Source organism: Schistocerca piceifrons, chromosome 2, assembly GCF_021461385.2.
Source record: "Schistocerca piceifrons isolate TAMUIC-IGC-003096 chromosome 2, iqSchPice1.1, whole genome shotgun sequence".
Classification (NCBI taxonomy): domain Eukaryota; kingdom Metazoa; phylum Arthropoda; class Insecta; order Orthoptera; family Acrididae; genus Schistocerca; species Schistocerca piceifrons.
This window is the reverse complement of record NC_060139.1, coordinates 369816869-369838473: the sequence shown is the minus strand read 5'-3', so window position 1 is coordinate 369838473 and position 21605 is coordinate 369816869. Positions and strand designations below refer to the sequence as shown.

At 44.4% G+C, this 21605-nt stretch overlaps 1 protein-coding gene across 1 annotated transcript in view; it reads left to right on the top strand.

Moving 5' to 3' along the window:
* The window catches only part of LOC124775397, a 60885-nt gene that overhangs the window by 27666 nt on the left and 11614 nt on the right, over window positions 1-21605 (top strand). The window contains exons 4-6 of the mRNA XM_047250230.1: window positions 66-401; window positions 971-1278; window positions 2236-2472. Of these exons, the coding sequence (XP_047106186.1) occupies window positions 66-401; window positions 971-1278; window positions 2236-2472 (881 nt within the window). The remainder of the gene's footprint in view (window positions 1-65; window positions 402-970; window positions 1279-2235; window positions 2473-21605) is intronic.

The following is a 21605-nucleotide window of genomic DNA, read 5'->3' as shown; positions in this document are numbered from 1 at the left end:
ACGCTTGGTCGCAGGCTGGCGAGTGAGCTGCCACTCACGGAAGAGACGGTTTTTGGCCGTTATAGCCTCCAAGATGTGCGGAGGAAGCTGCTGGGACATCTCGCGGGGCCGCCGCGGCTGTCGGGGAGACGCAGCGGCAGCAGCGCTGAGGGTGTGCCGCGTAAAGAAGGCCAGCGCAGCATCGGCCCCCTCCAGTGCAGGATCTGGAGCACCGTCGAAGCGACCGAGCAGTTTGGCCTGAAATCGGGCCTCATCAATGCCGCGGAAGGTGCGGCGGGCAGGCGACAGAGAGGCGCCGACGACGTCCATGTCGTAGGCCACCGGAAGGTGGTCGGAGAACAGGGCGCAGTGGACAGTAGCCGACGTAAAGTGCCCGACGCCTTTCAGGACTGCGACGTCGAGCACGTCGGACTGGCCTCTGTTGGGGAAGAATGTGTGGTCAAATGGACCCAGGACGAGAGCGCCGTGACGTTGAGTGATGCGGAGAAGGCGTCGCCCGCTGACGTTGGTGACTCGAGAGTTCCATTGCGGGCTCTTGGCGTTCAAGTCACCCGCAATGAACAGTTTCCCACGCAGCGTCAGCAGGGCATCAAGGTCGGCCTCCAGGAGGTGGCCCCTCGGTGGCCTGTAGATGGCGACGAAGATAATGACACCCCTGTGGTGGTGACAGCCACCCCAGTGGCCTCCACCGCAGCTAGAGGCGGCATCAGGACTGCATGGTGCTTCAGCGAATTCTTCACGTATATGGCGGTGCCTTCGCCATGGGTGGACCGGTCGGTGCGGTAGCAGCGATAGTTCGCCACCCCGACGGCCACGCCAGGTTTCAGAAACGTCTCGCAGACGAGACAGATGTCTATCGCCTCATCTTGGAGGAATTGGCGGAATCCCCTTGTTGGGGAACCAAGCCGCGAGCGTTAAAGCCGCACACGGTGAGCCCATGGACATGCTCATTCTCCATGGCGGTCAGCAGGAACAACGCCGGCCTGGAGGGCGGACGTGACGGCGGTGACGAGCACCGGCAGCTGCTCGAGCAGCTGGCTCACCGAACGCAGGAGCGTACGGAGCTCAGCCGCATCAGGAGCCGTGGGGGCCCCTGGGGCGGCCTCCAAGGCAGGAACAGCAAGCTGCGGTGGGACCGCAGGAGGCGGCGTTTGCGGGGGCACGGCCCGAGGGGTAGACCGCTGTCGCGGGGCATCAGTGGCCGGACGTTCCGCCGCGGGGGCGGTACGCCGCGGCCGTCGGCGGCGCCGGCGGGGGGCGGCAGCCGGTGCGGGAGGCGTGGGTGCAGGGGCAGCAGCCACATCGGACGAGGCAGGCTGCTGCGGCGCAGCGCTATCGGAGGCAGCAGGCCGCTGAGTGGAGGGGGCGGGCTCCCCCCTCCTTGGCGGCATCAGCGAAGCTGGTGCCATGCTGTACCTTGCGGGAAGGGGCAGCCCGGCCACAGTGCTGATGGCGGCCACGCTGGAAGGCTGGACATCCCCGGTAGCTCGCAACGTGCGCGCCACTGCAGTTGCAGCACGTCGGTTTATCTTCTCGTGGGAGCGTGCATTCCTTGCTCTGATGCTGAGCCCCGCATTTGACACAGCGGGGCGGCATCGAACAGTAGCGAGCCACATGGTCGAGCTGTTGGCAGGAGAAGCACTGGGCCCTCCTGCCTTTGGCCCGCAGTGGCTCCACTTCGACGTCGACCCGCCCAACCCGCCGCACCTGAAAGATCTTGCGATTTTCCAGGTTGTCGACAAGAACGACCAGGTACAGCGGCATGGGTCGGTGGGTGCGTGGGGAGTTCATGAGCCCCGTGTGGCGGATGCTGAAGCCCATGTCCTCCAGTTCTTCACGTAGGTAATCCGCCTCAAACTGGAGGGGGAGGCGGCGGAACACCACCTTCAACAGCTTGAGTGGTTCCGACGGGTGCGTGTAGCAATGGAGGCCATCTTTGCAGATGACCTCCATGACTGCACGGTAGTCCTCGGCAGATGTCGTGAAAAGCCAGTAAAGATCATTGCCAGCAGTCCTGATGCTGGCAGTGGGCGCCACCCGAATGATCTTCTACTCGAACGGCTTATAAGGGCCGTCCCATTGGACCACAATCGGCGGGGGGGCGCGGCGCAGCAGGCCGGGGCGGAACCCCGGCGTCGTCCGAGACATCATCAGATGCGTCCTGGAAGGCGTTGGCGGTCGGTAGCGACAGCGCAGGCTGTAGGACAGCCGCCCTTGCCGTGTGCCGCCTGGCAGGGGTGACGAAACCGTCCTCATCAAGGTGGCGCGCAGCAGCAGTCCCTGTGGAGGACCGCTGCTCCCTCGCGCACACCGTCGTCGCGACCGTCAGGGCCGCAGTGGCAGCGGCGGCGCGGGAGGCCTTAGAGGCCTTCTTCCGCGGCCGAGCAGTGTCGGAGGCTTGGGAGCGGACGTCAGAGTCGTCGGCCGCGAAAGCACGGCGCTTCCGGAGCGCACGAGCACCGTCAGCGTCACGTCTGTCTGCGTCTGCAATGGCCTCCGCAAGATTTGCGTCTGGCAAATCGTCGTCGTCGGCAATCACGGCGGCCTCTTGAGCTGGCTTTGCACCCGCCCAGACCGCGGTAGTGCCCTTCGCGCAGGGCGTGGCAGAAACTGGCGTGGCTACGGGTTCTTGATGTTGCAGGGCTGTAGGAGCAGCCACGAGCGAACGGACCTCTTGCATGGCCGGCCCCTGTGGCGCACCCTGTGAGACCGCCGTCGCCAGGGACGCAGACTGCGCCTGGCGAGGCCCCCACCAGGTCGCCTGTCGCCCCGAGCCCGGCAGTGCAGCAGCCTTCCGGATCCTGCAGTATGCAAGCACGGCAGCTACGTCGTCCTCACAACCGGGGTAGTCACCCCCATGTGCAAGCTTGTGCATGCGCACGTGCATGCGCTGCTGGGAGCGAGAAACATCACCAAAAAAAACGTCCAAGTCATCGTCAGGTAGTCGGCGCCGGTTCGTCATAAGTGGGGGGCCGGATGGGGCCGCCGACGGGAGCAACTCAGTCACCTGAGCTGACCCCGCCGGACAGCGATCCGCCACACCCTTCGCTCGATCGTCAAACACGTCCTCTCGCTTCGATATCGCAGCTCGGAGTGCGTGCTGAACATTGTTTGTCGGAAAATCACGCCATGGAGTATGACCGCACGAGGATTCTGGTACAGACGTCGAGATACTGGGACAGCGTTGTTAGAGAGGCCATCGAAATTCGCACCAATGACGACCTCATAAACCGTGACTGTGGCTATAATCTTAGCAAGGCTTGGGAACCAGCGATTGGGTTAATCAAGAGTAAATCGAGCAAACGTATAGTTGTGACGACCACGGCGGACAGAGCCATCACACCGACGTCATCTCAGACGCCGTCGCAATCTGCTCCACCGCGCGACCGTGGCGCGGGGCGCGTACGGCGGAGGGAGCGCGCCGCGGGCGGAGGGTATTTAAATCGGCCGCCGCCGTGACCGAACCCAGTTCCCTCTGAGCAGCCATAACGTACGGATCTCCGTGCCGGCACGTTCACAGGAGCTCAGTCCGTCAGTTCACCTGATGATGGAGACATGTATGATCGCCGAAATATTGTGCCCGTTGGACACTATAGACCGGCAGCACACCCGTGGATATTTTGATTATCAAATACGCCGGGAGAATCTCAAGAATCACGAGGATAAGATTGTTAACAAACTCGATAGCGACTGAAGACTGCCATTAAACAAATATGTAATGAAACAGGCGGAGGAAGCTTGGGTTCAAGTGAACCTTTTGTCATTAATAACGAAAAGACAAAAGTGATCAGTACATTGTGTACAGCTAGGAAATTATCGATACGTGACGCCGCCAGCTGTACGCCTACACACGGTAATATATCTTCCCTGTCGACAATCTTGACTGACGAAAGCCTATTAAAACATAATTTCAGGTATTTTCACTGAAACAAAGAATGTACATGTCATAGTACTCCTTAGATCTTTTAGAAATATTACATCGCATTGCTGGAATGAACAGCAGAAGATTCGTTACGTAGTGCAAGACACACAACGGGACGCTTTGCTATTAGCTGCTGAGGATTCTGAAGCTTATAATCAATTTGAACAGGCTTGTCTTGCTAATTTTTGGTCACATGGAGTATAAGAACAACTAAGACGATAATTTTTTGACCCGGAACCATTTAATAATAGACAAAATCACTAAGGAAGTATTTTGAGAAATATCTGAGTACTACTGGTTATTGGAGTAAACCTATGCCACATGTAAATGTTCTTAAAATTTTAAAGGGTAGACTACCTGTACACATCAAGGAGAAATTAGTCACTATACCAGAAAAACATTTAGAGTATTTTCTATCCGTCGTTGATGCCTTTTACCTCATATATGAGAAGGTACTTAAGAAAACTCTTGAATATTTTGCTACTGTTCATTTACAAAAGATCAAATTTGGAAGAAAAAATAAAATTTTTGATCACTTTATCTCTCTCACAGATATTTTACCTGATCCCGGAAGAGTGCGGCTTCAAAAACTTTTCTACATCACAGAACAGGAAACAAACGCTTTTCTACGACTACCTACGTTACTTAGAAAGTTTGTACCTAAACAACTGTTAAATAGTGATCCGCTCCTGAACCTGTTAAGAAAAAGTAATACCTGGGTATGGGCTGAAGAATGTCAAAGAGACTTCGGGGCCATAAAGGAAATTTTAGTTAATGAAAATATTTGACACCATCCAGACATGACACAAGATTTTTGTTTAAGCACAGATCCATCTTTACAGGGTCTCGGTGCTTGTCTGTTTCAGATTAGAGAAACAGACGGAAAGAGCACGAGTCGTGTAATTAGTTTTGCTAGCTGAACACTCACCGAGTGAGAAAGATCACACTCGGCTACCGCACTCAAAACATTAACCACAGTGTGGGCCTTTCGGAAGTTTCAATACTATTTGTGGGGAAAACACACTAAAGTTTATTGTGTCCACCAAGCTTTATCTTTTTTGTTTACTTGTAAGTTGTTACACAAGTTGGTCCTTATTTTTACAAGAAATCAATTCTGAAGTAATACATATGAAAGGGGTACAAAACATATAGCACTTTCGAGATTCCCACAAGTATTAAAGGAATTTACAGAACTAAATGAACAGATTTCAGATTTTAAAATCTTATTAATACAAAATAAAAATTACAGACTCTGTAACTTAAAACTGTGTCAGGAACTGGGAAATTAGGAGAAAGGGACCCTCCTTGAAGGAAGGTAAAAGAGAAACTTAATAAAAAGAAAGTTGGAAATCTAGGTATGTACGTACTACATAATTTACAAAGGGGTGTGCTATTTAATGGACGAGCGCCGGAATTAAACTAATGGTGCGTCTGAATACGTGAAGACTACGTAACCGATGTTGTTAGGTTTACACACCACACGTGGTGTCATTGTGGACTAAAGAAGTGTAGTGAGAAATTTATGTTGTATTGTTACTGTCCAAATTTGCTACGCAAGGTGCAAAGAGTAATAAAAATGTGTATCATATGTCAGAAGGCCTGACATTCGAATCTGTTCTGCATGAATGAATTACATCTTATCATTACAACGAAACCACTAGAAATGGCCTCACTTAACACTGCTGGACCATTTCCTTGGAGAAGAAGAGGTGCTGCGTACAATGTCTTTATAAAATGCATATGTACAGGGTGACCGTTATTGAACTACATGAAGTAAAATCGTCATACCTTCTGAACGATTTGCGTTAGGACGTTCAAATTGCGCTGCTGGCCGCGGGGAGTGATGGGAATTAGTATGCACATATGCGCACGCACCTTGTTGCTGTCAGCCATTTGCACGTGAAAATGCCTGAGTATATAGCGCGTTTGAAGGCCTACTATGCGAGCAATAATTGCCCAACTGCGGCTCAAAGGAAGTTTGCGACCGAGTTCAAGCTGAAGACAACCGGTCCAAGTATGCTAACAATCAGGCATTTGATTCGCATGTTTGAGAGAATGGGTAGTTTTCATGATTACAGTGTTGGCAATGTCGGTCGTCCAAAAACGATGAAAACTTGCCGTATGAAATCGATCAGACGAGCTGCACAACAGATGGGAATCAACTGGAAGAGACTGCGACAAATTGTCGTTGAAGACCTGCATCTCTTCCCACATAAAATTCAGACCGATCAGCCACTAAGCCCCAGGGCCGTGGAACAGCGGTTGTGTTTCGCCAACACTATTGTTCACAGAATTGACGAATAGGACTTTGATGTGAATATGGTTTGGTTTCGCTACGAAATCCACTTTCATTGGGATAGGTTTGTCAATAAATAAAGATGGCGCATTTGGGGGACTGAGAATCCACATTTCGCGAACGAGAAGTTTCTTCACCCTCAGCGGGTGACTGTGGTGTGAAGTGTCCAGTCACGGAAAAGTCGATGCGATATTCCTTGATGGCACAGTGACTACCGAAGATTCTGGAAGATGATCTAATCCCCATTATCCAAAGTGACCTAGGTTTCGACAAGATGTGGTTCTTGCAAGACGGAGCCCGACCTCATCGAAGCAGGAGAGTGATGTCCTGGAGGAACACTTTGGGGATCGCATTCTGGCTCTGGGGTGCCTAGAGGTCACTTGTATGGGCTTCGATTAGCCACCATATTCTCCGGATCTGTATACATGCGACTCCTGTTTGTGGGGCTGTATTAAAGACAAGGTGTACAGAAATAATCGCCAAGCCATTGCTGAGCTGAAAACAGCCATTCACGAGGTCATCGGCAGCATCGATGTTCCGACACTTCAGCGAGTCATAAAAATTTCGCTATTCGTCTGCGCTACATCATCGCCCAGTCGAACATGTCATAACCTAAATCCGAATATCTGTAGCGACGTTTACATGTTGAATAAAGTGTATGCTCGCGGTAGTTTGTAACTAATTTACGTTTTTTTTTCGTGTAGTTCAATAACTGTCACCTACATATGCTATGAGAACCATTGTAACTAGTACAATTATGAGGAGGATAGTAGAGGAATATTTTCCTAGAACAGGTAAACCTAAGGCTATATTAACTTACAATGAATCATATTTTACAAATCCTAAATGGAAAATCTTTCTCAAAGAACAAGTAAAACACATTTTAGTAGCCCGATTTCACGAAGAAGCAAGTCCAGTTAAACGTATATTTAAAGAGTGTAATAGCTTTGATAGGATTTATATACCAAGTAAGCAAACGATATGGGTAGAGCACATTGCTCTCTTTCAACACACAGTTAATAATTTACCACATCCATCTATAGGATTTATTCGTACTGAATTAATGATACGGAAAAACTAACTTTACAAGTGGTCAAAACATTTGCCATGTATACCAGTACAAGAACCTTCACTCAAAGAGAAAATAATATAAGCTGCAATTATTCTGAGTGAACAGGCACAAAAAGAAACCCAACATGACAGGAATTTAAGCTAGATCTGTACCTTCTTGATAGAAGACCTTGTGTTATGAATACATCAGAAATCTAGTAGAGTTAAAAGGCAAACAAGAAGTGGAAAATACTACATTCAGAACCTTTCCTGGTAACATTCCACATAAACGATGCTATTTGTTACCTTCTCCCAAATTCGGAAAGGTGAAACGACTGTATGCACACAAAGATATGAAGAAGTTTATTCGGTAAACATACGAACACAGGAAGTCTGGGATAAAAGGTCGAATGATGTAAATATATAAATAGTAATAAGTTAAAATATAGTTAGTAATAAGTTTAAATTATGAGCATTGTCCTGCGGGAAGGCACATGGATAAAGATCCATTTTGCCTCTCTACTTGGGAAGACACCTGAAAATGACGCACGTAAGAGAGTTTTGAATATTTTATGGAGGACAATCGATGCACATAAATTGTGTGGCATATTTTTGGCATATGATACAGTGGAACCACATATGCTAAGCTAAAAGATATGTGTAAGTATACTTGAATATACACTGAGAACCCCCAAAACATTATAACCGCCTGCTTAATAGGTTGTTTGTCCGTCTTTGGAACGAAATACATCACTGATTCTGCGTATCATGGATCCAACAGTTTGTTGGTAGTTTTGTGGAGGTATGTGGCATTAGATGACTACGCACAGATCATATAGTGGGCCGCTGATTGCGTACTTAGTGGTGGCACCAGAAAGCGACCCAGGTGGGAACCATAGGACTTACATTAAGCGAATTTGGTCACCGATACATTAACGAGAATTCATATAATGCTCCTCAAACCATCGAAGTACGGTTCTGGCTGCGAGTTATGGACAATTACTGTTGTGACTTGGCAAGACAGCCAAGTCACTATGCGAGGATGCCGAAAGGCACGCGTTAATCTCACGCAGACTGGCGTGAGGTCTGGAACAGTTAAGGGAATTTATAGTAGCAAATAAAGTACGTAGTTGATGTAGTACTTAACTTTAATCCATAATTGGAGAACATCGCTCTTGTTGATACATTAATAACAATCTCAATATTAACTGGTAATGGCGCCTTGCTAGGTCGTAGCAAATGACGTAGCTGAAGGCTATGCTAACTATCGTCTCGGCAAATGAGAGCGTATTTTGTCAGTGAACCTTTCCTAACAAAGTCGGCTGTACAACTGGGGCGAGTGCTAGGACGTCTCTCTAGACCTGCCATGTGGCGGCGCTCGGTCTGCAATCACTGACAGTGGCGACACGCGGGTCCGACGTATACTAACGGACCGCGGAATATTTAAAGGCTACCACCTAGCAAGTGTGGTGTCTGGCGGTGACACAACAATTACACTGCTGAAAGATGACATCAGTGTCGGGGAAGACATCGAGCATGAAGGGTAGTTCGCAACTTCCAGCATGTCTTCGATAACTACCACAGGGCCGGCCGTTGTGGCCGAGCGGCTCTAGGCGCTTCAGTCTGGGACCGCGCGACCGCTAAGGTCGCAGGTTCAAATCCTGCCTCGGGCATGGATGTGTGTGATGTCCTTAGTTAGGTTTAAGTAGTTCTAAGTTCTAGGGGATTGATGACCTCAGATGTTAAGTCCCATTGTGCTCAGAGCAATTTGAACCATTTTTACTACCACAGGTCCCATGAAAGCGCAGGAGAATTTCTCCTTTAGCATAATACTGCTCCCACCAGCCAGCGTCCAAGGCGAACTGCACGCTTCGAGCCGCTGTTTATTTCGATGATGGCGTTTGTGGAGACGCCCATCGACCTAGTGTAGCAAAAATGTGATTCACCCAAAGAGCCGATACGTTTCCATTGATCGACGGTCGAATCCTGATGGTCCCGTGCCCACTGCAATCGCAGTTGTCGATGTCGTTGGGTCAACATGTGCACACGTAGGAGTGGTCTGCTACGGAGCTCCATGTTCAACAATGTGCGATGAACGGTGTGCTCCTGAACACTTGTGCGTGCACCAGCATTGTGCTCTTTCGGCAGAGATGGCACAGATCACCATCTATCCTACTTTACAAAGCAGGCAAGCCACCAGAAGCCACGTTCTGTGAATATTCGTGGACGTCCAACGATTTAACGCCTGGTGGTAGTTTCACTGTCCTTCTGCCTCTTTCTGTAGATCCTCACGACAGCAGCACGTGAACATTCGATCGTTTTCGAGATCCTCCTGCACAGACTCTGCGTAATAATTATCTGCCCTTCGCCAGAGTCGCTTATATCAATGGATTTCCCCATTTGTAGCCCACATCTTCGCTAGGGTGATCCCCTGTCCGTGTTTGCTCCGCTTACATATTTTCCTTACCGCGACACTTGCCCTGAACACCACCAAGCGGCTTCCAGCGTCGCGGGGCTTATCAGTGTATACAGCTATAACAACGCAACGATCTACAAACTAACCATGTCTAGTTAAATAAATATGTACACTAAGTCTAAGCTAACAACTACACTAAAACTGAAGTAAATATTAAACCTAAAGCTATAATCTAGTATACCGTATGATACTAAAAACGAACTACTTCCAAGGAAAGGAGGAGAAAAACATCAGACAGCAAAGTTACGCTGAGTCGACAACAGGAAAGAAGTATAAACTTAATTGAAATACCTGTAATCCGAAAGTATAAAAATATCTACATGTTAGTTTGCTGGTAGATATTCTTCGTTAGGAACCATTTGTGTAAATGAGTATGAATGTATGAACAACCTGGTAGATCCGTGGGAACCAGAATCTAACTAATTGATTACTAACTAACTGATATTATATATGATAAAGGCGATAGAAATGATGATTCGCGCAGGAAAAACAAATACGGCTGCTGGGAGAGGAAGGAAGAATATTTTACCTTAGCCTTGAAGGAACACAAAACACTATGTCAGTTACTAATGTACTCAAACTCTACGTACCTCCACATATGCACGAGTGCGATTACACCCACGAACATGAATCTTATACAATTTTATGAGAGGAAGTTGTAAAATGAAGTGAATATAAGTCGTTGTCCCAGACTGTCTCAGCTACACTTGCTGAAAACACTCAACGCATCGACAATGCCATGTCTCAGTACTGTTTCGGACATTTGCTAGACGAATCGGTACATCAAAGAATAATAATTAGTTCCATACGGGAACTTGGTATACGGCTGTTGGAAGCGGAAGGAAGAATGTTTTACCTTAGCCTTGAAGGAACACAAAACACCATGTCAGCTACTAATGTACTCAAACTCTACGTACCTCCTCATATGCATGAATGCGATTACACCCGTATACATGAATCTTATACAATTTTATGAGAAGATTATAAAATGAAGTGAATATAAGTCGTTGTCTCAGACTGTCTCAGCTGCTCTTGGTGAAAACACTTGAAACATACAAGAAAATGTTTATGTCACACATCATTATACGACACATAATAATACATAATAACAAAACGTACTATTGAATCCTCATATGGCTGCAGCGAGATAATGAAAAGCCTCCAGGAGCGACGTGTTGACAATTGTGGTGAAAAAGTTTTATTCACCGTCGCGAATGGTAATTGTTTCTATTCTTCTTGATCTCTGTAGTATGTAGTCTCATATGCTGAACTTATGAATGCTCCGTAGTTAAATACAATGGATGCAAACTTCCTGGCAGATTAAAACTGTGTGCCGGACCGAGACTCGAACTCGTGACCTTTGCCTTTCGCGGACAAGTGCTCTACCAACTGAGCTACCCAAGCACGAGTCACGCCCCGTCCTCACAGCTTTACATCTGCCAGTACCTCGTCTCCTACCTTCCAAACTTTACAGAAGCTCTCCCGAGTTTGAGTCTCGGTCCGGCACACAGTTTTAATCTGCCAGGAAGTTTCATATCAGCGCACACTCCGCTGCAGAGTGAAAATCTCATTCTGGAAATATCCCCTAGGCTGTGGCTAAGCCATGTCTCCGCAATATCCTTTCTTTCAGGAGTGCTAGTTCTGCAAGGTTCGCAGGAGAGCTTCTGTAAAGTTTGGAAGGTAGGAGACAAGGTACCGGCAGATGTAAAGCTGCGAGGACAGGGTGTGAGTCGTGCTTTGGTAGCTTAGTCGGTAGAGCACTTGCCTGCGAAAGGCAAAAGTCCCGAGTTCGAGTCTCGGTCCGGCACACAGTTTTAATCTGCCAGGAAGTTTCACATCAGCGCACACTCCGCTGCAGAGTGAAAATCTCATTCTGGAAACAATGGATGGAAGTAAGTCTATTAATTTATCTGTGGGATACAGAATGTTCGGATTGCGCACAGATACGACCATAGGGATGGGGAAACTTGTCCTTGACTGTAAGGCAGAAAGGTAGAATTATAGAATAATTTAACTATGTCTATACTATATCTAAACGTAATTGAGTGAAAATATTATTTTGATTGTAATTATTGCCCTACATGTGAGCACAATGTAATGTACTCGTGGGAAATTAATATTAAAGACTCGAGAAAAGTGCGACTGATCAATAGCTAAAAGCATACACTACGTGAAAATTTACACGTGAAAATGCCGTAGTGCTACAGCAAATTCACATCCACATGGATACTCTGCGAATCATATTTTAGTGCCTGGCAGAGGGTTCATCGAACCCCCTTAACGATAACTCTCTAGTAATCCAATCTCGGACCGCGCACAGAACAAGCGAACACCTATATCTTTCCGTGCGATCTCTGATTTCCCTTATTTTATTATTATGATCGTTCCTCCCCATGTATGTCGGCGTCAACAAAATATTTCCGCATACAGAGGAAAAAGTTGGTGGTTGGAATTTCGTGAGAAGATTCCGTCTCAACGAAAAACGCCTTTGTTTTGATGATTCCTGTATCATGTCAGTGACGTTCTCTGCCCTATTTCTCGCTAATACAAAATGTGCTGCTTTTTTTTTAACTTTCTCGATGTACTCTGTTAATCCTATCAGGTAAGGAGTCGCAGTAGAATTATAAAAGAGGACGAGCAAGCGTAGTGTTGGCAGTCTCTGAAGTAGATCGGTTGCATCTTCCACCAATAAAACGCAGTCTTTCGTTCGCCTTCCCCACAACATTTTTTTTATGTGTTCTTCCCAGTTTACGATGTTCGAAATTGTAATTCCTAGGTATTTAGTTGAATTTACGTCCATTTAATTGACTGATTTATCGTGTAACCAAAGTATAACGGATTCCTTTTAGCACACGTTTGGATGACCGCACATTTTTCACTACTTAGGGTCAATTTCAAATTTTCGCACCATGAAGACACCGTTTCTAAATCGTTTTGCAATTTGTTTTGATCTTCTGATAACTTCACTAGACGATAAACGACAGAATCATCTGCAAAAAACCTAAGACGGCTGCTCAGATTGTCTCGTAAATTGTTTAGATAGATAAGGAAAAGCAAAGGACTTGTAACACTACCTTGGGGAATACTAGAAATAACTTCTGTTTTACTCGGTGTCTATCCGTCAGTTACTACAAACAATGACCTCTCTGACGGGAAATCGCGGATCCAGCCACATAACTGAGACGATACTCCATAAGCAGGCAATTTCACTATAAATCGCTTGCCTGGTACAGCATCAAAAGCCTTCTGGAAATCTATAAATACAGATTCAATATAAAATCCCTTGTCAATAGCACTCATCACCTCGTGTGAGTAAGGAGCCAGTTATATGTGACAAGAGCGGTGTTTTCTAAATCGGTGTTGACTGTGTGTCAATAGACAGTTCTCTTCGAGGTAATTCATTACGTTCGAACACAATATTTGTTCCAAAATCCTGCTGCAAATCGACGTTAATGATAGGGGCCAGTAATTCGGTGGATTACTCCTACTACCTTTCTTGAATATCGGTGACAGCAGCACAAAATTTCCATCTTTGGGTGACTCACAAACAGATTCACAATGACAGGAGTTTTAGAAATCAGGCAGCTAGAACTACTCTAGTCGGAATGTGCGAACAGAGAGCAAAAATCATTTAATGTATGTCACAACGTGAAAGATCTTACGTTGTACATTTTGTTTGGGAGTAACTAATGCAAGAGGAATTTGGATAATAGAGGATTCAGCATTAAGATCTGACAGTTTTTAATTAATAGTAACTCACGCTCTACATGACATTTTCATTTTGTGAAGCGACGCGTTGTTGCCTAGGCTGTACCACTTCAGCAGCCAGGGAGCTGTGATCATTTTGGCACTGTACATTCGTCGCGGAACGGATTGAAGCACAAATCAGGCGAAACAGTGGGGTGCACGAACTCTTCATTATCAGATTTTTTATTGGACGAAAGTCTCTGAGTGCTGCATGCACGTGATCCTGCCCTAATTTTAGTCTGTGCCGTAGTCCCATCAAATTCCAGTTTCTTTTCTCATTTCATTATTCTGAACTTTTATCACGTTTTGCAAATGTTTTTGATTTCTATTTTTATAAGTACCACATTTATCTGCCTCATTGAATCTATTTTTTTTACTACTAATCACTGATTCTCTAACAGTTGGTATTACTCATCCATCTCTATTCCTATTTGTTCATGTTCTAGATCTTCTTTATTTCTGAGAGCGATAATCTGATCAACAAAATACACTGCTGTTTTGCATATCAAGTACTCGATTATTATGTCACATATTTTGTTTTTGTCGTTCCTCATCTGTAAACATTCTTTTGTTTGACATTTGTCTGCTTTTGGTATAAATTACATTTCGATGTTTTCAGCTCCTATAAATTGTATGTTTTGTTTTGCAAATCGCCAGGGCTAATTCTAGCTCTTTCGTATCCTCCCTGCTTTCCTTTATCCGCCCCACTTGTTGCGTCATGTTCCAAAGTTTCCCTGTGTTTTTTCTCGATAACCTGGTTTTGGAGTCCTCATAACGTGACAAAGAATGAGATCATTTTTTCCGTATAATATCGGTAATGGCGCTGTAAACATCAAGGACAAAATTTAAGTACCTTTAATAATCTCGGGAGCCTTAGCGGTTTTACCAGCCAGATAATTGCAATGTAACAAATCTGCGGAGTTCCCTCAGAATGCTCTTGTGAAAGTTAACTAGTTATTTCCAGGAACGCTCTTTCAGGATGGCAGTAGAAAATTACCTTATGTCATCCATTTTGAACTTTTGTTAGGAAACTGCTACTGTTTACGACAACAACAGGTAACTTAAAACAATTATATGAGTCAATCACTTTTTATTTTCTACCAAGGCGCGCTTCAAGGTCTTACACATTCATCTTCAAGTGGATAAATGGATTACATCACATTTTTGTTTGCTGGACGTAGCCAATTGTCTCTTTTGAGTATCATTTCGCTACTAAAACCTTGAGATTCGTCATGAATATAGATTTTCAACCTTAGATGTCACAAAAACACGAAACAAGAAAATCAACAGTACAGAGATTGTACAGATGTAGACACACAGTGCCTTGTACCTCAAAGGGTACTCATTACTAGCATATATTGAGAGTCAAAGACACCAGTAACAAATATATAAGTGTTTAATTCTTTCCTACCTTTTATCTTAAGAAAACGACTGTCGCAAAAAATAAGAATATGAAATTTATTTATTTCGGTTTGGGAATTTGGGAGTGATTTATGATTTAGGACATTCAAAAATAAATAGTTGCAAAAGTTACTGTGTATCGTCTAGTATGCTTGAGAAGCTTATAAAAACCTTCTCTGCCACTTTCTCAGCTTTGTCATTGAGCGTGTTCTGTCTATTTTCACTTGTGAATAAAAATTTCAAATTCTTCATAGAGGTTCAATTTGTGTCCATTTTTTAGTTTACGAAGCAATGTTAAATTATTGTCTGTGTTTTCAAAGCATGTCATGCACCGTTAATTAGGGCAGCTTTATTGGGGGTGTTGTTCTTAAAAGCATTTAAATCTAGGTTCAAAAATTTGTCTTTGTTGGATTTTAAGCTGTGAGGCAGCTTACTGGATTCTAATGTTATCTTGTATTAGTAGAAAACAGCGACAAACGCCGTAAAATCGTGTTTTCTTGCTGAGACAGGTTCCTTTAATGAGTCCTAGCAAGGTCTCCGTTCTGTCACTCTTCTGAAATTCTTCTGAATTCTAACGTCTACATCGGGTTGTTAGTGTCCACCGCAATGGACCCCTTCCTAAGTGTCTTTTTGGCGAGTAAATTGTACTGAGAGCAGACGTACATACAGGAATACTAAGTGCACCTAATACAGATAGTAACATTTACCGTTCATGAGGTCTGAAGTATCTTCATGATTTTCTCTATTGTAAGGTGGGGCAGGGGTTCCCTCACTTTTTCTCTGACTGAATAGTCTGAGAATCCTGGTACTGCATCTGTGATCTGAACGAACTGCTTGTTTATTTTAGAGGTTAAGAAAATTTTAAAAAATGAGAAAAAATTTGTTTTAGCTTCTGATTAATTCAATTTTAAATCATAACTAATAACGCAGAAATCATAATAAAATCTTTAAAAACAATTAGTATCGTCAAAATGTCGGAAAAAATCGGCACGTTATTAATAGTTTTCGCAGAGCTCTTATTCACTACCTGCGGAACACCAGTGTTACGCGGGACACAATTTGGGAAAACCTGCGCTAGAGACTTGGTAACACTATGAATTCACATCAGTTATTTGTTTGCTTAATTAACTGCACAAAACATTTTATTCGTCGAGTAAAATTTGGCTTCTTTCCGCTATTACGACTGTGGTACGGTCGTTCCAGTTCAGTCATATTCCCTTGGTTAACTTTAATTAATCAGCGCATCATTCACTGCTCGATTCACAATCAAACGCGTTGTTTCCGAGGCCACACGGAAGACGGTTTGTTTCCTTCGTTTCACTCGTTAGAGGAGCTGACTGGTAAGTTAGGAGCAACACCACAACTTCTTGGCTTCTGCAATGGTCTGACACTTCCGCCCTTTTTGATGCTACTGGTTAACATTTGCGCTCATATTGTTGCTCGTCATGAAATCCATCCCAATCGTTGTTCCACGTCGACAGCAATTTTTAGCGACGTGAAAGCACATGAAATTTCTCGATGAGCAGTATCTTTATATACAAAATACGCGAAACACCTGTCCTGTCGCGGTCTCTTGCCACCCGTAGATAGATAGCTCATGGAAGTATGTTCAATCTATGCAACTAAAGACAGAATATGTTTTCCAGTGTTCCTGATATTGGGGATCCCACTGGAAGCCCATCTTCTTGTAAATAAAATTCCTTTTGAAATTTGAAGTAATTTTGGGATGTGATTGCTTCAAGGGTTTTAGTTATTTCATTAATATTGTCTGCAGGTAGTTTGTTGTACGTCTGTTAGTTTTCTTCAATTAGTTTTATTGCGCCTGCAGTGAGTACGGAGGTGTACATGTTCTCTATGTCGAAAAAGATGAGTGATGAGGTTTCTGGGATATGTAAGTCTTATATTTGTGCTACGAGTTCATTTATATTTTTCAGTGTTCTGCTGCAACATTATTAAATGAAAACAGCAGAAAAGTGAAAAAAGACAAATAAACTCAGGAGAAAATTCCTGTAATTGCAAATTTTTGTACAGTGGTAGGAGGAAGTGTCATGTACTAGATAATAAAATGCCCCGCAGTTGGGGTGTGAGCGTGAGTGTACGGGCGGGGGACGGGGGGGGGCAACGTTTAAGGGCCAGTTTTGTATGTTTTTACTGAATAGCTCAAAAACCACGACTTCCAACGAAAATGTTTCCCAGTACAAAAATAAACTACATAAAATTTTCTACAAACATGATCGTATTCATTTTTTTTTCCGGAGGTCTACTCGTTTCCGCGTGGCAGGGGATGGAAAAATCACAGATCAATAAAAATAGTGTTGCAGTGGTATAAAATTAGAGTTTATTGCTCAATAAGTGGGCTAATACAAAATTAAATGTGTGTATCACGTCTAAGTGCTACAGACCCGTGTTGAAGGATAAACTGTGCTGTCGGGTCAGACTGCGTGGAGAGGGCAGGGCAGGTGGACCATGAATTGCCAGGAAAGGTAGGTCGTCAGATTGTGGTCATGCAGTTCCCTGCTTCAAATATCTGCAAACTGCAAAGTGAGCAGGTATTCTCCACTCGACCTAACTTAATATGTCACACGAAGCAACTACAGGGCGTTCCACGAAGTTACAGCGACCCTCTGCAGGGCGCCTTAGGAATCACTGACGATACAGTGGTTAGACATGGCCGGATGTTGTGTATTTTCCACAGAGTGCGTTAACACTAGGTGGGGTACAGATACGAGTTACTAATAATACGAACACAAGAAACGCGTATGGACAGACTCTACGTAAATCTCTGCCCACTGTTGCACACTGCTAGGGAGAGAGACTGATTCTTAGTCTCCCCGTACGGCAACTCTAACATCCGTTCAGGGAAGGAGATTTTCTTCAATGCGAGTGCTGCTTGCCTTTTATTTTGCAGAGAAGCTATACCTCTCCAGCATTTCATGACCAATTCTCGTATGTGAATAGACCAAATGACTAAGCTTACGTTTATGCAGTGGAGTTATTTTCAGCTTATTAAATGAGTACTTATTTCAAGTTATTAAGTGAGCTTTTAAGTATAATACGTTCCGATAAACAATGAGAAGAGTACACACAGTGGCCGAGCGGTTCTATGCGCTTCAGTCTGGAACCGCGCGACCGCTACGGTCGGAGGTTCGAATCCTGCCCCGGGGATGGTTGTGTGTGATGTCCTTAGGTTAGTTAGGTTTACGTAGTTCTAAGTTCTAGGGGACTGATGACCTCAGATGTTAAGTCCCATAGTGCTCAGAGCCATTTGAACCATTTTTGAGTACACACATTTCTTCTTAACCCACTTCATTTAACGGGTAACATTAATTTTATACGATTAAAACATTATTTTTTATAATCTGCAATTTTTCTATCCCCTGTAACGGGGAAATTATAAGTCCTTGACAAAAATGAATATGACATTTCTTACACGAAATTTAAATGTAGTTCAATTTCGAACTTGGAAACGCTTTTTCTATAAGCAGCGGTTTGCGAGTTATCCAAGAAAAACATACAAATGTGACCTTAACCCGCCCTCCCTCCCCGCGGTCACATCCCGCCGGTGGCGATTTTTAGTTGTTGTTGATGTCACTCTTTCCTACCAAAGTAACAAAGTTAGCGACTACAGTATTTTCCCTCCTATGCGATCATTTGTAATGGGAGGGCAATAAAAATTAGGGTAATTACTGGTAATGCTGTTCAGATGGTTTCAATTAAATGTCCATGAAGTACGTTTCGGTTTGTATAAGCAATAAATAATATATAACTTACGGCATCACCTACAATTACCGTAATTAATAATAATACGACCATAGTTATTTTAGATTGACACTCTAATGTTATACATTTTAACTAACTCCTTAGATTATCTTAGATAATCACTTGATAAATAAATTTACTGAAGTTCTTTCAATTACAATTGGTATAAATCTGTGGTTTGCTCCACAAATTTCTGAGCATTGGCCGAAAAATAGTCCAGGTCGGTTTATTCTAAATGTTCCTTGATTTAGTCGACCTGGTGTGATGTCAATTTTAACCCCTAAAGCAGGTACTGCTCATGAGTGAAGAACGTCTGATGCTCTTGTTAATACTCGTACTTCTGCATTTATTGAAAGAATTGTTCGGTTATCTACATCTAGAAGCCGGAACCCGTAGTTTTCTGAATCTTGTGACCTTAAACCGCCCTCCCTCCCAACGCTCACATCCCACCGGTGGCGATTTTTAGTTTTTGTTCATGTCACTCATTCCTACCAAAGCAATAAAGTTAGCGACTACAGTATTTTTCCCCCTATGCGATCATTCCCGGACTTCGTTGACTGATCTACTGAGAGGTGGCAGCGCATAGGCACTCTGTGGCGCATTGTCTGTTTCCTGTCACTCAGTCATTTGTTCCGTGTGGAATGCGGTAGGTCGCACAAAATTGGAGTTCCTTATTCGTTTCTAAAATGTCTTCCTCCGCTTAGAGGCAGTCATTCTTACCGTTTTCTTGCTCAAAATAAACTATCAATTTACTGAAGTAGGTAGTATGTTGCGCACCTGGTTAGTGGATCCTACTACTTCTGTGAAATGTCGTCGTCTCAGGATCGGCGAATACTATAGGACACCTAGCACCGCTGGGAAATGTCAGCGAATATTTTGTCTCGAACAGAAGTTGTTCCCGACGAGGTGATTTATTACTCCTCGACGTTTGTCGCCAATATTTTGAAACACCATGCATGTGAACATCAAGAAGTCAAATAGCTTATTGAGAAATGTAAATTCAACTATAACAACTATCACGTAGCAAGAGAATATGGATCACATGACAAACGTCTTTCTGCTGAATCGAACACATGATCTCAAGTGGTCGTCGACGTGGTACAGACAATATTTTCACATACTGGAGAAAGTAGCTCAGCAAAGCTGCAAATCAAGGAGTAAACAATCAGTTCAGAGACTACCAACCTCTTCTAAGAATAATTTTGCGTATGGAAATAAATAGCAGAACGGAACTTGAGCAATTTATTTAATTTTTCGATAGAAGTAGCAGCTGTTTACACCCTAAAAGCACCGGCAGATAGATGTATCCGTACAGCGCCCATCTTAGAAAGAATATAAATGGTAAGGGTAAGAGAATTAGAGTTCAGATGAAACCAGCGACAGCAGCAGTCATTCAAACAGAGTTATCTACACTGTCCAGCCATATTAATGTGACCACCTTTCATAAGCTTGAATATAATCCCCACGGATAGACGCTTACCTGTGTTGATGCAGTGCGCCTTCCAGAATGATGAGATCACCCAACGAGTGACACCAATATATTCCACAGAGCACAACGCTCCCTCCTGTGGCCTAGTGTCTTCCGACAATTGTCGCAGGGTGTTCGCTTTCAGACGTTTAACGACGTACACGCCAACGGCCGTCGGTCCGATGGAGCATAAAATGTGATTCATATGAAAAGGCCACCAACTGCTGCCCTGTGGACTGACAGTTTCGATACTTGCGTGCAAATTTCAGCCTTCGTCTCCGATGAACAGCAGTCAGCAATGCTGCGAGAACCAGACACCTGCTGTGGACACCCATACGCAGGAACGTTCACTGAACAGTCGTTGAGGAGACAGTGTTGTTACCCCTTGGTTTACCTGGGCGATCAGTTTTCATCTACGTGATTACTCTGCTGTTCACAATAAAGTGCCTGGCAGAGGGTTAAATGAACCACCTTCAAGCTATCTCTCTACCGTTCCACTCTCGAACGGCACGCGGGAAAAACGAGCACTTAAATTTTTCTATGCGAGCCCTGATTTCTCTTATTTTATCGTGATGATCATTTCTCCCTATGTAGGTGGGTGCCAACAGAATGTTTTCGCAATCGGAGGAGAAAACTGGTGATTGAAATTTCATGAGAAGATCTCGTCGCAACGAAAAACGCCTTTGTTTTAATGATTGGCACTCCAACTCACGTATCATGTCTGTGAAACTATCTCCCCTATTTCGCGATAATACAAAACGAGCTGCCTTATTTGTACTTTTTCGATGTCATCCGTCAGTCCCACCTGATGCGGATCCCACACCGCACAGCTGTACTCCAGAATAGGGCGGACAAGCCTGGTGTAAGCAGTCTCTTTAGTAGACCTGTTGCACCTTCTAAGTGTTCTGCCAATGAATCGCAGTCTTTGGTTTGCTCTATCCACAATATTATCTATGTGATCGTTCCAATTTAGGTTATTTGTAATTGTAATTTCTTGGGGAACGCCGGATATTACTTCTGTTTCACTCGATGACTTTTCGTCTATTACTACGAACTGTGACAGGAAATCACGAATCCAGTCGCACAGCTGAGGTGATATTCCGTAGGCATGCAGTTTGGTTAGAAGACGCTTGTGAGGGACGGTGTCGAAAGCCTTCTGGAAATCTAAAAATATGGAATCAATTTGACATCCCCTGTCGATAGCACTTATTACTTCATGAGAATAAAGAGCTAGTTGTGTTTCAAAAGAAAGATATTTTCTGAATCCGTGCTGACTATATGTCAATAAATCGTTTTCTTCGAGGTACTTCCTAATATTCGAATACAGTGTATGTTCTAAAACCCTATTGCAAATCGATGTTAGTAATATAGGCCTGAAATTCAGCGGATTACTCCTACTTTCCTTTTTGGATATTGGTGTGACTTTTCCAGTCTTTAGGTACGGATCTTTCTGTGAGCGAGTGGTTGTGTATAATTGCAAAATATG